Source organism: Haliotis cracherodii, unplaced genomic scaffold (genome assembly GCF_022045235.1).
Source record: "Haliotis cracherodii isolate W230 unplaced genomic scaffold, xgHalCrac1.p SCAF_12, whole genome shotgun sequence".
NCBI lineage: Eukaryota > Metazoa > Mollusca > Gastropoda > Lepetellida > Haliotidae > Haliotis > Haliotis cracherodii.
The window spans coordinates 37731088-37752201 of NW_027266267.1; the positions used below are offsets into that span (position 1 = coordinate 37731088).

The 21114-nt window shown below is 42.7% G+C and overlaps 1 protein-coding gene across 1 annotated transcript; it reads left to right on the forward strand.

The window, feature by feature from the left end:
• Window positions 1-1856: 1856 nt before the first annotated feature.
• Window positions 1857-16292, forward strand: LOC139457857 (carbohydrate sulfotransferase 15-like). Its single transcript, XM_071239206.1, has 8 exons — window positions 1857-2135; window positions 6762-7029; window positions 8079-8180; window positions 9766-9922; window positions 13123-13294; window positions 13750-13897; window positions 15586-15978; window positions 16049-16292. The coding sequence occupies exons 1-7, from the start codon at window positions 1857-1859 to the stop codon at window positions 15747-15749; spliced, it is 1290 nt and encodes a 429-aa protein (XP_071095307.1). The 3' UTR covers window positions 15750-15978; window positions 16049-16292.
• Window positions 16293-21114: the final 4822 nt, after the last annotated feature.

A 21114-nucleotide genomic window follows, 5' to 3' on the forward strand; every position in this document is an offset into this window, starting at 1 on the left:
ATTGTCTATTCGCAGATAGTTCGATAGGCCTACAGTACACTTCACAGTGACGATTGATTAATAAACTATCTAAAAACAAAATGAAATGTATTCATCTTCTATCTATTTAAGTACGAGTAGCATCCATGATGTAAATATTGTAAAAATAGGTGTTGTCTCTGTCAACAATTACATTGCCTTATTGTCCCTTGGGCACGCCAGAAACCTATGATTGTGGGTTCGAATCCCGGTTCGCCCCGATTATGTTTCTAGGTTTGTCAGCACCATACCCGTGCTCGTGGGTTTCACCGAAGTGGTAAACGTCTAAAACCTGAAACACTTCGGGCTTTCCTCCCACATTAAGCTGACACGCCGTGATATAACTGTAATAGTGTTAACAGCGGCGTTAAACCCAACTCACTCACTCACTACATTGCTTTATTAATCAGTACTTAGAATGAGACCTTGTAATGTCAAGGCCTATCCGCCATTTGGATAGAAAACAGACTGTTGGGTACGAACCATGACCAGTGTTTTTAAAATTTAGTTCTCACTTTTTATAACCTCCAATCAGTGGCTTGAGGGAAATTCGAATATGTAATGAAAGAACATGTAATATCAATGACACTTATTTTGAGGTCAGATATGGATCTATGACACCATGTTATTGCAGAGTGTTTTGTTATATAAGGTACAATCCTTTTTCTATGGTAAACCATATGATTTGGTTGCTGTATTGATATAAAAAATAACTGAGCCAGATAATCAGAATATTGGCTTATTTTATCACATATCTCTTGGTGCTCTTCACAAATATCACAAGATAACTAACATAAGAAACTTAATTTGTCATCTTTACTATAAAGAATGTCACCAAATGGAAAAGCATAACAGGCCAGTTGTTACAGCTGATGTGGAAGAAACGCACGTACACGAGGATCGGGAGCCAGTCAAGTAGGATTCTACAGAAATCACAGTGACGGATTCCTCGAATTTCGGAACAACCTCGTATCAACTGGTGATTTCGTCAGTGCAATTTCTCGGGTATTTGAGACAAGTGGAATTAACGCCATTTGGATTCCTAATAGCTCAAATGATTTGCCTGACCTTTTACTATCTTAGAAACGAACCATGTTCGATTCGGTCAAAGCATTTGATTTGTCACAACTTTGTAACTGTCCCATATGACACACATGTGAAAAAAACTTCCCTGACCCCTTGGGATTTTCGTTACAAAACGTGGTGACCATAGATACAGTTTCATGTCTATCTTCAGAGGTTCAGGGCAATTTGACAAAGATGAAAGCAAATATCATTACAAGTACATGAAATGCTGGACTTGGGGGAAAGAAATTTTGGCAAGATGTAGGGTTCTCGAAAGGCACAAATTGTGCACTCCTTCAACAACAAGTTTCAAATCGTTTTTCAAATCCGTGTGCAGAATGGAAGGTGTGTTTCCCTCACCTGCCGTGGAACGGTACGTTTGCAAAATAAATGGTGCATATGTCCATATCTTACTTCCTGCATACCGTCGTGTCTTCGTCACTTTGTGCAATTTAGTTGTGTAAATATAACAAAAGATGAAGATGTTATGAAGATGTTACAACATGCCAGAAATCATCCACCTGTCTTAACATCATTTCGAGATAAATGTGACCTCAAGTGAAATTTTGCCTTGCCACAATGGTGAAATGATATCATCTACACTTTGTTCAATGAATTTATTCCCTTTGTCTAGTTTCGCAGCTGTGATGCAAGGAAACAAAGTGTCTGCCGCGTGTCATATAGTGGATGAAACACATGTGTGGTACCGAGCATATGTGTCTGATCCAGTAACATTAGAGACGTAAAATACATGAACTTTCTGTAGCTCCAGCATGAAGCTCAAAACAAGGAAAATGGTTAAATGTCTTGGAGTTGTATTGCTCGTATCCTGCATTGGGATCATTGTCTACCTTTACGAACCGGTGGAACCCCGTGTGCCACACCGACAACACATGTTAGAGTTATTCAAACACATGCAGAACCGATCTCGGAACTCCTCCCATCTCTGGGGATACCGCCGTGAAGAAGTAGAATTCCAGAGAACGGTATGGTATCTGGCACATGCTCGCCACAATATGACCTTGTGGCGCGACCTTGACCTCATGAAACTGGTAAGTAAATAGTATATTTCCTTCCAACCATGTGATACTTAAAAAACCGATAAGAGGAAACTGGACATTGAGATGGGGTATTTGGCATTGAGCTAAATCATTAAACACAACTCAAGATGGCAACAGGTTCCTGTACTTCAGTCCGTCTGACGAACCATTAATTGTGTCACACCCCCGCCTTACTGTGTTCTGTTTTGTCATATAAGATAAAAGCTACGTTATAAATCGCAAAGAACAATAAAGAACGAAGCGTGGTTTATTTCCCAATAAAACATCATGACGTCATTTCTGGAGATTTGCGCTCACCACTTGATGACGTGGGAAATTAGAGGATGATGAACGCAATGGCCTAACGATCGCACCCAAAGGTGGGAGCGATATGACAATCGGTTTTGGGAGAAAAGGCACAGTTAATTGACGTGACTATACGGGAAAGACAAAATTTAACCTACCTGTTCATAAATTAGGCTTGTCCGACATTGCCTCGGTCGGATTCTACTCAGGGAGTAATCATTATTTGAATACGGGTAAATATATTTTACAGCGTGTACCTAATGCTTTCATCGCATTTAAGAAATAAACGATTCGTGGTCGTTGTTTATCGTACAATAATACGATAAACAAAGACCACGAGTCGTTTATTTCTTAAATAACAGTCACTGACAGCTGCTATACCGTGCTACCTGTGGTCCGTGTTCGAGGTCTTCAATCATTGGCAAAGTAATGTAATGTAGGACCAACATATATGACCTTTCATGACATGTAATTTAAGAATCGACCATATGTTTCTGGAGCTATAAAAGCATATACCGGTGGACAAACTGTGGATTTACGCAAGATGCGCATTGCGATATGTACGTTCATAGCTCCATAGACGCAAACAAAAGTTGAAGTCAATTCTCATAAATAATTACGTCGACATAATTAACTTGAGTGCCTTCTTATTCAATCATTAACACACACAAATCTGCAGACATCCGTAAAAAATAAGTGACACCTTACAACACCATTATGCAACACAATCCCCGCCCATTCTGTTAACAGTCAATCAGGAAACAGTAGAGTGGTAGTGAGAAAGGCCTATTGGAAACATGAACGCAGAAAAATAAATGCCTGCTTAGCCAATCAAATTATACGGAATCGCTCGCAATTTGTTTATTGTCATGTAAGAAACCGTCCGAATTTCAACCCCTTTAACTTGCTATGTAATACAAATTAACTTACTGACAAACTAAGAGATAGGGGGAGTCCGTAACTTACTGACAAACTAAGAGATAGGGTGAGTCCGTAACTTACTGACACACTAAGAGATAGGGGGAGTCCGTAACTTACTGACACACTAAGAGATAGGGGGAGTCCGTAACTTACTGACAAACTAAGAGATAGGGGGAGTCCGTAACTTACTGACAAACTAAGAGATAGGGGGAGTCCGTAACTTACTGACAAACTAAGAGATAGGGGGAGTCCGTAACTTACTGACACACTAAGAGATAGGGGGAGTCCGTAACTTACTGACAAACTAAGAGATAGGGGGGAGTCCGTAACTTACTGACAAACTAAGAGATAGGGGGAGTCCGTAACTTACTGACAAACTAAGAGATAGGGGGAGTCCGTAACTTACTGACAAACTAAGAGATAGGGGGAGTCCGTAACTTACTGACAAATGGTGAATGTGTCGTCTACTTTCCGGTACCAGCAGAGGGGTTGGAATGGTCCTGTGGAGAGGGCTGATTCTTCGAAGGATGTCATTGATTTCAGTGATGAGTGATGAGCCCATAGGTAGTCTCACAAGCCAACATACAGCCCACCGTGATTTCATATATATGCCATTAAAAGAATAAGGTATGTTTGAGATGCAATTTCATTCAATGAAGCATCTCAGTAAACGAATGAATACGATGTTGAGTGAACTGCCCAATTTATCATACAGACTTATGTTTCTACGCCACATTGGGGGAGCCATGTCTAAGCATATAAGGGGCGTGATGCAACAACTTATTGAGAAAGAAGGCATCGCATTGACACATGGAGCTTAAAAGTAGCTCCTGTCAGACGATCTCATTTGCATATTTAGCAGATCGTGATACCAAATTTATCGGATTGGTTTATTGGATCGATAATACTAACTATTATATGAAACAATGTATTATCACTTGGTCTGAATACACAAAACGCCAACGCCTGCGAACAAACAGTCTCAACCATCTGCTGCAACAGATTCCACCGAGCGCAAAAGAAAAACTAGTGATGAATAGGGCATGAATCGTTCACTGAAAAGTAATGATGGCACCAGCTTTTCGCGGAAAGGGCAAGCATGTCATACTGCACAGGTAGCACCCGTGCACAATTAGCATTGAAGTAAGTGTGTGCTGCCCAAAGCCGCACAGCACCACCCCCTCTGCACGACTGGTCCAGCAAACAATCAAACCCCGACCACATAATCCAGCAAAAGCAGTCCAGACAATCCAGAGACAGCAGACAAGGCATTCAAATGATAACAGACAAGACAATCCAGTAGCAACAAACCAGGCAATACAGCGACAGCAGACAAGACAACCCAGTGGTAACAGGCTTGAGAATCCAGCGACAAAATACTAGAGAATCCAGTGATAATGGGGAAGACAATCTACCGGCAGCAGACAAGACATTCCAGTGATAACGGACAAGACAATCCAGCAACAACAGCCAGATAATCAAGCGACAGCTGACGAGACAATCCAGTGATAACAGGCTAGATAATCTAGCGACAGAAGACCAGACAATCCAACGACAGAAGACAAGACAATCTAGCGACAGAAGACCAGACAATCCAGCGACAGAAGACCAGACAATCCAGCGACAGAAGACCAGACAATCCAGCGACAGAAGACCAGACATTCCAGCGACTGAAGACCAGACAATCCAGCGACAGAAGACCAGACAATCCAGCGACAGAAGACCAGACAATCTAGCGACAGAAGACCAGACAATCTAGCGACAGCAGACCAGACAATCCAGCGACAGAAGACCAGACAATCCAGCGACAGCAGACCAGACAATCCAGCGACAGAAGACCAGACAATCCAGCGACAGAAGACCAGACATTCCAGCGACAGAAGACCAGACAATCCAGTGACAGAAGACCAGACAATCTAGCGACAGAAGACCAGACAATCTAGCGACTGAAGACCAGACAATCCAGCGACAGCAGACCAGACAATCCAGCGACTGAAGACCAGACAATCCAGCGACAGTAGACGGGACACTCATGGACAGCAGACGAGACAATTCAGTGACAGCAGGCCACAAAAGTCAACGACAGAACGCCAGACATCCGGCGACAAAACACCAGCGACAGCAGGCCAGACAATCCAACGACATCAGACCACACTTTTCAACGACGACAAAACACCAGACATTCCAGCGTCAGCAGACGAGACAATCTAGCGACAGCAGACCAGATAATCCAGCGACAGCAAACGAGACAATCTAGCGACAGAAGACCAGACAATCTAGCGACGGCAAACCAGATAATCCAGCGACAGCAGACGAGACAATCTAGCGACAGCAGACGAGACAATCAAGCGACAGCAGACGAGACAATCTAGCGACAGCAGACGAGATAATCCAGCGACAGCAGACGAGACAATCTAGCGACAGCAGACCACAATTGTCAACGACAGCAGACCAGGCAATCCAGCGATAGAAGACCAGATAATCCAAAGACAGCACACTTGACAATGTAGCTATGGCAGACCAGACAATCCAGCGACAGAAACCCAGACAATCTAGCGACAGAAGACCAGACAATCCAGCGACAGAAGACCAGACAATCCAGCGACAGAAGACGAGAAAATCTAGCGACAGCAGACCACAAAATTCAACGACAGCAGACTAGACAATCCAGCGACAGCAAGCCAGACAATCCAACGACAGCACACTTGGCAATGTAGCTATGGCAGACCAGACAATCCAGCGACGGCAGACCAGACAATCCAACGACAGCAAACACGACAATACAGCAACGCCAGGCCAGACAATCCAGCAACAGTTCTATCGGTCTCACCACGTGTCTCATCTTAACAGAAGACAACAACATAAGTTTGAAACACCTCGGTTATTTAACACACATATCCTTCAAAGTAAACAATGGTCATCTCTGGTTAGGGGGCACGGGTGGCCCAGTCGTCTAAGGCGCCGCGATTCGCTGTGCAGAGTTGCGTTCCTTGGGCACGCCAGAAACCTATAATTGTTGGTTCGAATCCTGGTTCACCCCGCTTATGTTTCTAGGTTTGTCAGCACCATACCCGTGCTCGTGGGTTTCACCGAAGTGGTAAAGGTCTGAGGCCTACATCACTTCGGACTTTCCTCCGACATGAAGCTGACACGCCGTGATATAACTGGAACACTGTTAAAAGCGGCGTTAAACCCAACTCACTCACTCATCTCTGGTTATATAAGCAACTTCGAGCATATATGGTTTAACGACACATTTGGAGCGAATGTCTCCATTAGTCAAAACTGTATAAAGACTGCGATTGTTGCCCAACCCCTCGGACGCGGACGTATATCTGATAGCGAGTGAGTTGGTGAGTAAGGTCAACACTGCAATATTCCGTGATATCACGATGACGTTATTTTCCACAGCAAGTACCACAGCCTCTGTTGGAGTTTACCAGCCACTGTTGGTGGGTGCACAACGTCACACCGAACCACTGCCCTTGGGCCATGGACCCAAGCAGGGGACCCATGGCGGAGATGGGGGAGACTGGGGTGCTGCGTTGCCTCCCCTCCTTTTACATCATAGGGCAGGGCGAGAGTGGGACCACCGACCTGTTCTACAAACTGACAAGACACCCCAACGTTGCCCCCCACACTATGACGGAGACAGAATGGTTGTCCCGAACACGACTAAGTACGTCTAAATATGTGTTGTCCAGAGCGAGTCGTCCCGTGTCCCCTTCATGTCGCGTCTGTTTATGCCTATGTGTGTATTGATTAGAGTGACAACCGACTGAAGATATTCCAGTCATATCGTATGTGGGAATATCCATATGTATTGACTTGCGCGAGTTTGGCGATGTTCCAGTTATATCACAGCTAGGTATGTCCGTGTGTGTATTAACTAGAGCGAGTATTGGTAAGGGAGTGAGTGAGTAAGTATGGTTCTACGCCGCTTTTAGCAATATTCCAGCAATATCACGGTGGGGGACACCAGAACTGGGCTTCACACATTGTACCCATGTCGGGATATTGATAAGGCGATCTTCCTACCATAATGGGGTATGTGTACAATATATTGACATCAGTGGTATGTATGTTGTGCCACCTTAAGCCATAATCCAACACTCCAATTCGTTTTAGAAATCCATTACTAGCGGACTCTGGCCAATAGCCTTCTGTTCTGCTAGTCTATACAACATGAGTGCCCACACACGCCAATCGCAATCAGATGTAGTGAAGATGTTACCTCTTCTGCTGCTACAATTGTAGGCCAAGGAATTGCGTCTTATTCTGAAACACCCTATATAAGAAAACTTTCCATATTTTATACAAGGGGTGCCGGAGACCTCTGGTCATGGGTTCAAGATTCAGATTCGCCCTGATTTTGTTTCAAGTTTTTTCATCAGTATACCCAAGTCTCAGAAATACCTCACTTCGAGCTTCCTACCACACTTATCCGTCTCTGATATGACTGGAATATCATTCAAAGCGGAGTCAAGCCAAACTAACTCACTAATTGTTTGGATGAAAATATCGTCTAAAAGACTGTACCCTTTGTATATTTATTTTAAAAATCTTACCCCGAAATATTCAAATATTTTGGTTTGGAAAAAAATATATGGTTGTACATAGTTTTAATGGTTGTTATATAAATGTTGCAGAGAATAATTTCAATATTAACTGTAACTCCAATAAAGGACTTATGGATCAGATTTCAATTCCTGTCGATTTTTATCTCAGTCGAATCCTGTTCCTCCTTCGAGACGCATCTGAATCTGCTGCAGATCAGCGCCAACTTCATACAGAGAAACTATAAACATAGTGTGGACCCTCACATCACCGGTAAGAGAAACGTGTGTCGCGATACACAAGCTTGTTTACAACAACCCACGTTTCGACAGGTGAGCTCTTGTATATGATGGTTTAAACAGCTCTCGTGTTGCTAGATGCAGTGTAAATCATAGGCAAGCTCGAAGGACAAACCGTTTACAACAAATCTGGTGCTGCTAGATGCATTGGACATCATGGGTAGGGCTCGTAGAAAAAACCGCTTAAAACAAATCTGTTGATTCAAATGCATTTTACATCATAGGCAAGCTCGTAGCACAAACCGTTTACAACAAATCTGGTGTTGCTAGACACTGTTTACATCAAAGGCAAGCTCGTAGCACAAACCGTTTACAAACATTCTTGTGTTGCTAGATACATTGGACATCATAGGCAAGCTCGTAGCACAAACTGTTTACAAACACTCTAGTGGTGCTGATACGTTGGAAATCATAGGCAAGCTCGCAGGACAAACCGTGAACAAACACACTGGTGTTGCTAGATACATTGGACATCATAGGCAAACTCGTAGCCCAAACCGTTTACAAACACCCATGTGTTGCTAGATACATTGTACATCACAGGTAAGCTCGTAGCACAAACCGTTTACAAACATTCTGGTGCTGCTAGATGCATTGTATATCACAGGTACGTTCGTGCTGCTAGAAGCATTGTACATCACAGGTAAGCTCGTAGCACAAACCGTTTACAAACATTCTGGTGCTGCTAGATGCATTGTATATCACAGGTAAGCTCGTAGCACAAACCGTTTACAGCAACTCTCGTGTTGCGAGATACATTGCACATCAGAGTCAAGCTCGTAGCACAAACCGTTTACAAACTTAACATTCTGGTGTTGCTAGATACATTGTACATCACAGGTAAGCTCGTAGCACAAACCGTTTACAGCAACTCTCGTGTTGCTAGACACATTGCACATCACAGGTAAGCTCGTAGCACAAACCGTTTACAAACTTAACATTCTGGTGTTGCTAGATACATTGTACATCACAGGTAAGCTCGTAGCACAAACCGTTTACAGCAACTCTCGTGTTGCTAGATACATTGCACATCAGAGTCAAGCTCGTAGCACAAACCGTTTACAAACTTAACATTCTGGTGTTGCTAGATACATTGTACATCACAGGTAAGCTCGTAGCACAAACCGTTTACAGCAACTCTCGTGTTGCTAGATACATTGCACATCACAGGTAAGCTCGTAGCACAAACCGTTTATGTTTATATGTTATGCATAACAACACTCGTATGGAGAGATACATAGTGCATAACAACTCTCCTATTCATATATACAACATGTGTATAACAACTCTCCTATTGTGAATACATAGTGCATAGCAATTGTCCTGTTGTTAGTACATACATGTAGTGCATAACAACTGTCCTAGTGTGTGTACATAGTGCATTACAACTGTTGTGGTGATCTCAGATGAGCATCCCGGTTTACTTCTTTAAAAATTTACTTCTTTAAAAATCATGTTGATATATGATACGTTGTATCTTTCATCAGTTTTAGCAACACTACGTTTGATAGGAATATCTTTGAAAAAAGTAACTATAAGTTATACATATTATTGTCCAGGAGATGCCACACCAGGATATTTCTCCTTTAACGACTTTTGGGATATGTTGCCTGGCAACGAAGGGTGTACCGAACCATGTGTGACCAATGCTGACATCATCCACCATCTGAACCCTGGGGCCAAGATCATCCTGTCACTCAGGAACCCCACAGACAGGTAGAGTCCAATAACACGGTGCACACACACAAACACACGCAAACACATACTATATCTCACACCGGTGTAACAGGCCAAAACATCTGCCTGGCCAGTTTCTTCCCCGGGAGGGTTCGGCGAAGCCAGTTCTTCCCCACCCCATGCCAGACATTCCCCCACAAATGTAGATGGAGACGGTACAATAAAGGGCAGATCTTCTCTTCTCTTGGCTCCAACCTAGGCAAGTTCTATCTCATCCTAAGCCAGTTCTTATCTACTGTGGTCATATCTTCTCAGATCTTCAAACAGTTACTGACATGGGGAAAGAGTTTTCGATACCTAGTCTCTCCCTGCATGCATTTCTTCAGGAACATCATATGTTATATATTTCACATGTTTTTGAAACGTTATATTTAAAAATAATAGCGAAAACTGATGGAATAGTTACTGGCAACGGGATGTGTGACGTAAAGTTGGGATTGAACCAAGAACTATTTGTTCTTCAGATGATTTCTTTAGCCAGCATCTGACACAGCTGATGACGTATCTGAATCTGTACTATCACCCAAAGGTAGGATAACTGAGATACCAAGGCTGATATCTACGCCGTCACGTTAACGGTACTGACGTTGTATTTCAAGAAAGTGATCTTTAGCCTTTTGCCATGCCTATGGGGTGATTCAGGCTAAGGCCGTGTTGATCAACCATTTGACATTTGTGGTGTTGCATATTTTACAATGTCTTGCAATGAACCCTTTTCAGTTGGCCAAGGTAAGGTTAAATGTGTTGATTTCACAATGTCTGACTGGAGTACGTACGACAACGGGTCTGTGTTGTGGCGCTGGGCACATGTCTTGTACTTTTCTGGTTCCTTATTCAGGTAAATTTTCTCGACGAATGAAACTTTCGTTTCAGATGGTCTGCAGGCGACTTTGCAAGATTTAAGATATTCCTGCACGGTCACTTTCAGACTACTCAGACCGCCTCAGTGGTCTAGTGGTAGAGCGTCCGCCAGGAGAGCGGAAGGTCCGGGGTTCGAACCCCGACCGCGTCATACCAAAAGACGTTAAAAGATGGTACTTGTTGTTACCCTGTCTGGCGCTCGTCCTTAAGGGGCTAAAACAAGGACTGGTCGCCTCGGAGTCAGTATACTGTGTCTGAGTGGGATATTCATGTTAAACTGCGGCATGGTATCTCAGTGAGCTAGCACTATAAATCGGCATCAGTCCAGACTAGTACAAGCAGCCACACAATCACACACACACGTACATACCCGTCGCTATATAAGTGCAATAATCTTGGACGCGACGTTAAACCCCATTTCACCTCACCTCACTTCAGATTACTCATGACTCCATTATGAAAACTGGCTTTTTCCAGGACAGTGACACTGAGGTTGTTTCGATTGGGCAGTAGCTGATGTTCAATCAATCTGTGAACACATCACCATTCATGTCCTTATGATAATCACCAGTTTTCTTCTTCGTCTCGAAAACGAGCTCACATCCAACAATAAACCCCAGATAACGGATCCGGCTTGCAAAACAATCACAAGATTACCTTTACCTGATGGTACTACGGGTGTTTTTCGTTCATCTGTATAGTCGTGTGTCATGATTATGTCTGTGTGTAATACAACATGCATTATTGGAGAAGTATTGACAAAATGAATGCAACGTCATTTTGTTATGTTCATCTAAAGGTATCTCCAATGTATTAGTTTTTGTGGATTAGATAGGTGTTTTATAACTACGCTATTCTTCTTCTTCTTCTTCTAATTATAATGATAATGATGTACAGATTAAAATAAAAAATGCAGCAAAGAGGGTTTGGGTGATCCTGGCACATTCAGGCTTGCTAGGCTCATCATCAGCTCAGGGCATTGCCCCCACTACACGCATCCGAGACAGCGAATGGGACTTCTCCCAGGAAGCGCTGTCTTGTCGAACCCACCCAGAATGTTTCGGAGAATGTGAAGACTCCCCAACACTGCAGCCTCCTGCATTACCCAGACTGTCAGAAGGGCTTTATTTTTGGTAGCAAGCCTGGGTACTACCCCAATGTCAGTCAACTGATTAGTAGGTACCAAACCTAAGGCACCGAGAACATTTGGGAGTCGGACAACTTGGTACTTAGGATGCAAGCGTGCCTTTTCGAAAGCGAGGTTCGCTTTGTTGACAAAATAAATGCAGCGTCAATTGTCATTTTCTTAGATGTCCATCTAAAGGTATCTCCAATGGATTATTTTTGTGTGGATTAGATAGGTGTTTTATAACTACGCTATTATTGTTATCATTATTATGTACAGATTAAAACAAAAAATGCAGCAAAGAGGGTTTGGGTGATCCTGGCACAGTCAGGCTTGTTAGGCTCATCATCAGCTTAGGGCCCTTGCCCCCTCTACACGCAGCCCAGACAGGGAATGTGACTTCTCCCAGGAAGCGCTGCCTTGTCGAACCCTGCCACAACTTTTTGGTGAATGTGAAGACTCCCCAACACGTGACATGTCAAAAGCGAGGTTCGCATATTTGCCGTGAATCTTGTCAATCACATAAGTGTCGAAAAGGGACAGAAAAATTCAATGATTTCATTGGTTTTATCAAAAAGGACAAGATCAGGTTTGTGAGCCTGGATAGGTCTGAGGCTGTATACGGGCCTATTCCAAAGAATTTTGTATTTATCATTTTCCATGACGCCCTCGACACGTTCCGGATCGTACCATGGATGGATCTGTGTCTAAACCACAACCATGGCAAAGACGGTCATAAAGTGATCGAGCTACATCATCATGTCGCTTAAGATACTGTGTTTGTGCCAAAGCTGGGCATCCAACGACAATGTGTTGGACAGTCTCATTCAATTCATTGCATGATCTACATTTCCTATTAACATTTTGAAGCAAAATCACACATTGACGGTTTCCAGTGGGAAGTGACTGGTCCTGAGCAGCAAACACAAAGCCTTCTGTTAATTATTATTATTATTATTATTATTATTATTAGTGCTTCAATAACAACCGTCTGTGAAATATTCTGGTTTCTTTTAACGGTTAAAAAACATTTGTTCCAGCAGATCCTACGGTATTTTAATAACATTGTTATAAACAGGAATTGTTTTTTTTATGCGGTATAAGTAGACAAAGGAGACCATGAGGAACACTGAGAGACACTGGGAGGCACAAAGAGACTATGAGAGATAAAATGGGAGAACCTTTGTTTCAGACTCTACTCCTACTACATCTCCAAGTCGGCTAAATTAGGAAGGGTGGCGTCACAACAAGACTTCCACGACCTGGTCAACAGAGAGATCGTTTCCTTCGTCGACTGTCTGGCGTCGCAGTCCCTCCGGGGATGTTGTTACAACTACACCATCGCTGATTCCCTGACAGAAGAGGTACGTGTTCCTGGTGTTTCCACCCAATCATTATTTTCCCGTCGAACGCTTGGGTTCGACTCCCCTCAAGGGTACAATGTGTAAAGCCCATTCCTGGTGTATCTGGTGATGTTCCTGGAATATTGCTAAAAGCGTCTGAAAGACATTCTCGCTCGCTAGCACATGATATTGACATACCACCACACACACACATGTACGCACGTACACACACACGTACGTAAATACAGACACAGACACACACTCAGTCACACACGCCACACAAACAGACACACAATACATACGCACATACAGAGAGACACACACAGACACAGACACAAACATACAAACAAACACACAGACACACAGACAATCTCTCTCTCTCTCTCTCTCTCTCTCTCTCTCTCTCACACACACACACATACACACATCCGCCCATATGTTTTCTTTCATAATTAAAACTTATCTTGTTTCGCCAGATCGATCTTCGGCGAGGAATCTACCACGTGTTCCTTTGGGACTGGAGGAAAGTGTTCCCTAGTAAACAGATCCACGTCCTTACGTTCGAAGACTACACGAGTAATAAAGCAAACCATCTAGCAGAAATCTTCAAATTCCTGGATTTACGTGAGTAAATTGTTTATCTTATTTCTTCACCGCTATTTAATATAGCAGAGTCTAGACCTGAGAGCTTTCCCACCGAGTGGGTGATCAGATAACAATGGGTCCCGAGCACTCCATGCCTCGATACAAACCTACTAAAGACGGACCCTTGGCCTTCCTGGTTAGAACACGCCCCTGGGACTCCATGCCTCGATACAGACTTACCAACAGGCGACCCGTGGGTCCCTGGTTAGAACACGCCCCTAGCACTACACGCCTAGATACAGACCTACTAAAGTCCGCCCCGTGAGGTCTCTGGCTAGAACACGCCCCTAGCACTCCATGCCTCGATACAGACCTACTAAAGGCCGACCCGTGAGGTCCCTGGTTAGACCATATCCCTAGCACTCCATGCCTCGATACAGACTTACCAACAGGCGACCCGTGGGTCCCTGGTTAGAACACGTTCCTAGCACTCCATGCCTCGATACAGACTTACCAACAGGCGACCCGTGGGTCCCTGGTTAGAACACGCCCCTAGCACTCCATGCCTCGATACAGACTTACCAACAGGCGACCCGTGGGTCCCTGGTTAGAACACGCCCCTAGCACTCCATGCCTCGATACAGACTTACCAACAGGCGACCCGTGTGTCCCTGGTTAGAACTCGTTCCTAGCACTCCATGCCTCGATACAGACTTACCAACAGGCGACGCGTTGGTCACTGGCTACAACACGCCCCTAGCACTCCATGCCTCGATACAGACTTACCAACAGGCGACTCGTGTGTCCCTGGTTAGAACACGCCCTTAGCACTCCATGCCTCGATACAGATTTACCAACAGGCGACCCGGTGGTCACTGGCTACAACACGCCCCTAGCACTCCATGCCTCGATACAGACTTACCAACAGGCGACCCGTTGGGAAAGGGGTATTCATATCAAGGAAGACTTTAAAACCGGTATACACGTACAATCAGCAACACAGAAACAATGCACGTTTCTCTGTAAGTGCTTTCCCCATGTTTATAAACCTATTTATTTGGATCGCTATTAAGTAAGAGACTTCTTTCTATAGGTATTAAAACCTATTGTGGGGTTTTACTTTCCAGTCGGGCTAAATCTCATAAACAGGGACGTTGTAATGTCCCTGGGATTTTATATAATGCCCTGGGTATTTTACTAATACAACTTCCGTTCAGATTGTAACATGTAATGAAATGTAAACTCAAATGAGAAATGTTTTCTTTATATTCCCGAGGATCGAACTCGCAACCTTCTTATCTGTAGCCCAGTGAGTGTACCACGAGGCTACAGAGGCGATTATAAGCCTCACTGGTTTTTAGAATGTCCTTTTCAAGATCCGTACGCCAGCAACAGATATTTTCCGCGCGTTTCCTAAGGTTCATGGAAAGTATGTTCGAAACATAAAAATGTTGATAAATGTTGTTTTATGTTTCTTTTTCGGTGTATAAGCATAGAAAAACACTTTCCCTCGGGAGAAACCGCGGGGACTTCGCCCCATTGGTTTTTCCCTCTCCCCAGGGCATGCCCTGTCTACCAAAACCTCGTGAGCGTGTTTTCTCCAATACAAATCACCTCACCACATGGAAAGATAGTACGATAAATTATTTCGGATTGTATATTGAGATATGAACGAAGCTCTGAAGCAGAACCATCTGCATTAGTCTCCATTAATCATTTCCTTTCAGATGCTATGTCGTATTCCGATCTGCACAGACTCACCGCAGCCAATCAGGAGCCGACTGACCAGACAGTTGGGGACATGATGCCTTGGACACGTTTCATCCTGGACAGATTCTACAAACCACATAACCAGAAACTTGCAGCATTGATGGGGAAAGATTATTGGTGATTGGTAAAACCAGGATGTTTTATGGAGAGGGGAATGCCCGAGAAACTCTCCTTTGAGTAACTGTCCAATAGAGAGTTACGAAGGTATGCCCACACGTAGAAAACACCCCTGTTTTTACCCTTCAACAAAACATTGAAATGTGTAAAATGTATCGTGTAACTGATTTAATTTGAATGGTCCACGTGATCTTGATAAAATACTAAGTATCCCGCCTTGGTGGGACATACATGTCTCAGCGGGAGAATGTATCCCTTACATCCCGCCACGAACAAGACAGGCTTCACGTGGATTTATGAGAGGCAGAAAATATCCTTTATAGCCCGCTTCGAAGCAAAAACACGCACGCTTTTTCGGACTTAACCTCAGTTCAATCGAACAGCGGTTTTCTATCATTTTTTAATTTGTTTGAATTATTTTACAATGTGATGTTAACACACCGAAGATAAATTCGTTGTAGCAGCTTATAGTAGCCTGTCCGTCGCGAGCTGATCTCAAGAGTGCATGATACACGACTTTCCAAAGTTACATGGGGTCTTAACCGAGTCTGTTATCAATCGCCTGGAAGTTCAATAAACATGCATAGGAAATAAAGAGTCCTGAAAAAGGATATACAAATAAGTTTTTTTTATTGTTTTTATCATTAAAGGTCCATCTGATTGATTTTAATATGAACATCGCAAAAGGTAACATTACAACAACATTATTCACATTTCCTGAACTTTTTAAGGAAACTGTTCTAAAATATTTAATAGTTATTTTCACACCGCTCAGTTATGTATCTCCGAAGCTGTGGTCGACGATTAGACGCATCTTTCATCTCGGACTTACCACTTCATCGATTAACCACCAGGCACTAGTGCTGTAACTATACATAGTCTGTAGGTTCCATAGCATTGGGGGCAGTCGGATAGCCTAGTGGTTAAAGCGTTCGCTCGTCACGCCGAAGACCCGGGTTCGATTCCCGACATGGTAACAATGTGTGAAGCCCCATTTCCTGTGTCCCCCGCCGTGATGTTGCTGGAATATTGCTAAAAGCGGCGTACTCACTCACTCACTCACTCCATAGCATTGCCTACGACTTCTGAAGCATGAATCATTAACTCCGTTTCATTAAGTCCATATCATAGAAAAAGTGAGTGAGTGAGTTTGGTTTTACACCGCTTTTAGTAATATTCCAGCAATATCACGGCTGGGGACACCAGAAATGGGCTTCACACATTGTACCCATGTCGGGAATCGAACCCGGGTCTTCGGCGTGACAAGCGAAGGTTTTAATCACAAGGCTACCCGACCGCCCCTCATAGAAATATACATTCGTTCACGTCCTGAAGTTATAGTATGTGACCATATGTATATTTTACACACATCTCCAGACAATCCGGTGATTGATAACGTTAACAACGATCCATAGGTTGCTAGGGACAAATGCTAACCTGGAATCCCAACAGGTGAGAATGGTCACTGGCCATATATTGTAGGTGCCACTGTCAAAGGGAGACAACTCATTTCTTGTCACTGTTGGTCAGTGTCAAGCAGGATTTAGAGATAAATTCTAGCACCCAGGCTCAGAGAAGAACTACGTTTTCAACTTACCATCGAATGTGTCTGTCAAAAACTGCAATTACATGAAAAAAAACTTGCATTATTTTTCTAGTAAATTCCCCGTTGGGGATTATCAAGATCATTTTATTTTAAGATGCCAAATATGTCAATCATTTTGAGTGAGCTCCTGCCAATTGTACGCCAAATCCTTATGGGGTATGGGTTGTAAAGTTCGATGTGGAGACCTGTGTCCAATAATTGTTCCAAAAACCTTACATCGTGAATTTTAGTCCCGGATTCGCCCTGGTTATGTTTATTAGTTTGTCCACCCGTGAAGATCCGGGGTAGAGAAGGTCTTCACAAACCCATTCTTGCCGAAAAGGGCAACTATGCTTGCCGTAAGAGGCGACTAACGGGATCGGGTAGTCAGGGTGATGCATGCCATCGTATCCCAATTGCGTAGAACGATGCTCATGATTTAAATCACGGGATTGTCTTGTCCAGACACGATTACTTACAGACCGCCGTCATATTGCTGGAATATTACTGACTGAGGCGTTAAACAACAAACATACAACAAACTTGTTTCTCGGAACAAACAGTCCCACCTGGACGAGAGGGAGCTCATGCTCCAAGAAGCTGTCACAAAAGACGAGCAAGCCATTAATTAATCGTGATCAGGGAGTACCCCCTCCACTGGACAGGGCATTTAATTGCAAGCTGCGTGTCACCTCACTTCATCTATTGTATAAACACATTACCTTGTACCCACTCACAAAATATTCACATCCAAAAATTAAAACAAGCTTTCATATATTTGTTGTGTATATAATTGTGGGAGCAAATTTGTTAGTAATAAATATACACCACATTGTGGTTTGTCATATATTTGGAATGACCAAATACCTGATGAATCTTGGCTACTTCACAGACTGACTGACCAATTTATCTCAAAGTGGAATAGTGATATGACTTTATCGTCAAAGGGAAGACGTATCATTTAATTGACGTATATTCGGATCTGAAATGTCTTTTGGCTACCTACTAAGATATCATTTATATTCAATTCGGTTTATTTTCGTAAGTGTAGGCCATAGTTACATTTGTATTAGAATGGACGCGATGTCCACAGCTGTTATTGTTGTGACAATAATGTACTACGAAATGACATCGCTTGATAGACATAGATAGCTAGACGTTCAATTAATTTACAATCAGTTGTAGATATACTGATATTAAATATTTGTTTGGTCGGATATTCACAAAATATTTATGGTAAGTGGTCCACGCGTAGCTTGATATAACCGGAGCAAACTAACAAGACATGATACTCGTCCTCCATGATATGATATCATATATATTTTATATCATATTAACGTTTTTCGTGCTAGTAATACCACACTCCCCGCAGAGGTAGGTCACTGGTATAACATCCCTTTTCATGGTGAGATTTTGTCAAATCTGCAACTCTGGAGCCGAGAATGACAAACTGCCTTGTATCTTTGTGTGTGCTCGTTTATCGCGTGAAAGATTGTTTCCACCTAGTTGTCATAGTCATTTCAACTTTTGTAATCTTCTTTATCTGTTGCAACCAGTACGAGTAAAACAAAGGTATTACGTCGCCTGACGAAATTCATCAAATGCTTTTTTGATAAGTTATAATGCTACTGCGCAATGTCGAATGATGATGTTGGTCCATAATGTGTCCACGTGCGTGCGGGCGTGCGTGCGTGCGTGTCATTCCTATGATGAGGGTGGATGTATATAATACCGGCGCTGTTATCTATAATAACACTAATTATCTTGGTATACTTAGTTTAAAAGTATTTTTCTGTTAAACAACAGTAAGTACTTCATCACGTACAACTTGCCTTCAGCATTACCAGGATGAAGTAAGATACTAATTCTCACACTGGTGAGCATGTCAACGTCAACCGGAAGGAGGCGTCGCGTGAACAGGAAGCAGCCATCTGTGGGCCGTCAGTGTCGAGGTCAACTTTCATCTGAAGTAAGCTAACACGGACGAGTCATGATCACCATATGTGACAACGACTGACTTGAAATAGATTGTCACTGTGTGCGTGTGGCACACTATAGCTATAAGCGAAAAGCGCAGTTGATTTCGGGGAATCAACCATTAAAAAGACGTAATGCGATTGTTGTTGCACTTGATTCTGAGTAACGCCTACATACATGTAGTATATGGAGTAACGCCTACATACATGTAGTATATGGAGTAACGTCTACATACATGTATATAGTATATGGAGTAACGCCTACCACGGGTGATGTTATAGTGACTACATACATTTAGTATTTGGAGTAACGCCTACATACATGTAGTATATGGAGTAACGCCTACATACATGTAGTATATGGAGTAACGCCTACATTCATGTAGTATATGGAGTAACGCCTACATACATGTAGTATATGGAGTAACGCCTACATACATGTAGTATATGGAGTAACGCCTACATACATGAAGCATATGGAGTAAGGCTTACATACATGTAGTATATGGAGTAACGCCTACATACATGTAGTATATGGAGTAACGCCTACATACATGTAGTATATGGAGTAACGCCTACATACATGTAGTATATGGAGTAACGCCTACATACATGTAGTATATGGAGTAACGCCTACAAACATGTAGTATATGGAGTAACGCCTACATACATGTAGTATATGGAGTAACGCCTATATACATGTAGTATATGGAGTAACGCCTATATACATGTAGTATATGGAGTAACGCCTACAAACATGTAGTATATGGAGTAACGCCTACACACATGTAGTATATGGAGTAAGGCTTACATACATGTAGTATATGGAGTAACGCCTACATACATGTAGTATATGGAGTAACGCCTACATACATGTAGTATATGGAGTAACGCCTACATACATGTAGTATATGGAGTAACGCCTACATACATGTAGTATATGGAGTAACGCCTACATTCATGTAGTATATGGAGTAACGCCTACATACATGTAGTATATGGAGTAACGCCTACAAACATGTAGTATATGGAGTAACGCCTACAAACATGTAGTATATGGAGTAAGGCTTACATACATGTAGTATATGGAGTAACGCCTACATACATGTAGTATATGGAGTAACGCCTATATACATGTAGTATATGGAGTAACGCCTACAAACATGTAGTATATGGAGTAACGCCTACATACATGTAATATATGGAGTAACGCCTACATACATGTAGTATATGGAGTAACGCCTACAAACATGTAGTATATGGAGTAACGCCTACATACATGAAGTATATGGAGTAAGGCTTACATACATGTAGTATATGGAGTAACGCCTACATACATGTAGTATATGGAGTAACGCCTACATACATGTAGTATATGGAGTAACGCCTACATACATGTAGTATATGGAGTAACGCCTACAAACATGTAGTATATGGAGTAACACCTACATACATGAAGCATATGGAGTAAGGCTTACATACATGTAGTATATGGAGTAACGCCTACATATATGTAGTATATGGAGTAACGCCTACATACATGTAGTATATGGAGTAACGCCGACAAACATGAAGCATATGGAGTAACGCTTGCATACATGTAGTATATGGAGTAACGCTTGCATACATGTAGTATATGGAGTTACGACTGCAAACATGTAGTATATGGAGTAACGACTGCATACATGTGGCATATGGAGTAACGCCTGCAATGGGTGTAGTTATAGTGACTACACACATGTAGCTATAGTCTATGGAATTACACCTCCACCTATTAATCCTATGATGTAAGAGGCAGTAATTGTTAG

Coding starts and splice junctions, on each gene's coding strand:
- LOC139457857 (XM_071239206.1), top strand. CDS start 1,857: ATGAAGCTCAAAACAAGGAAAATGGTTAAATGTCTTGGAGTTGTATTG. Junction 9,923..13,122: donor CTCAGGAACCCCACAGACAG/GTAGAGTCCAAT, acceptor CCTTTGTTTCAG/ACTCTACTCCTACTACATCT. Junction 13,898..15,585: donor CTTCAAATTCCTGGATTTAC/GTGAGTAAATTG, acceptor ATTTCCTTTCAG/ATGCTATGTCGTATTCCGAT.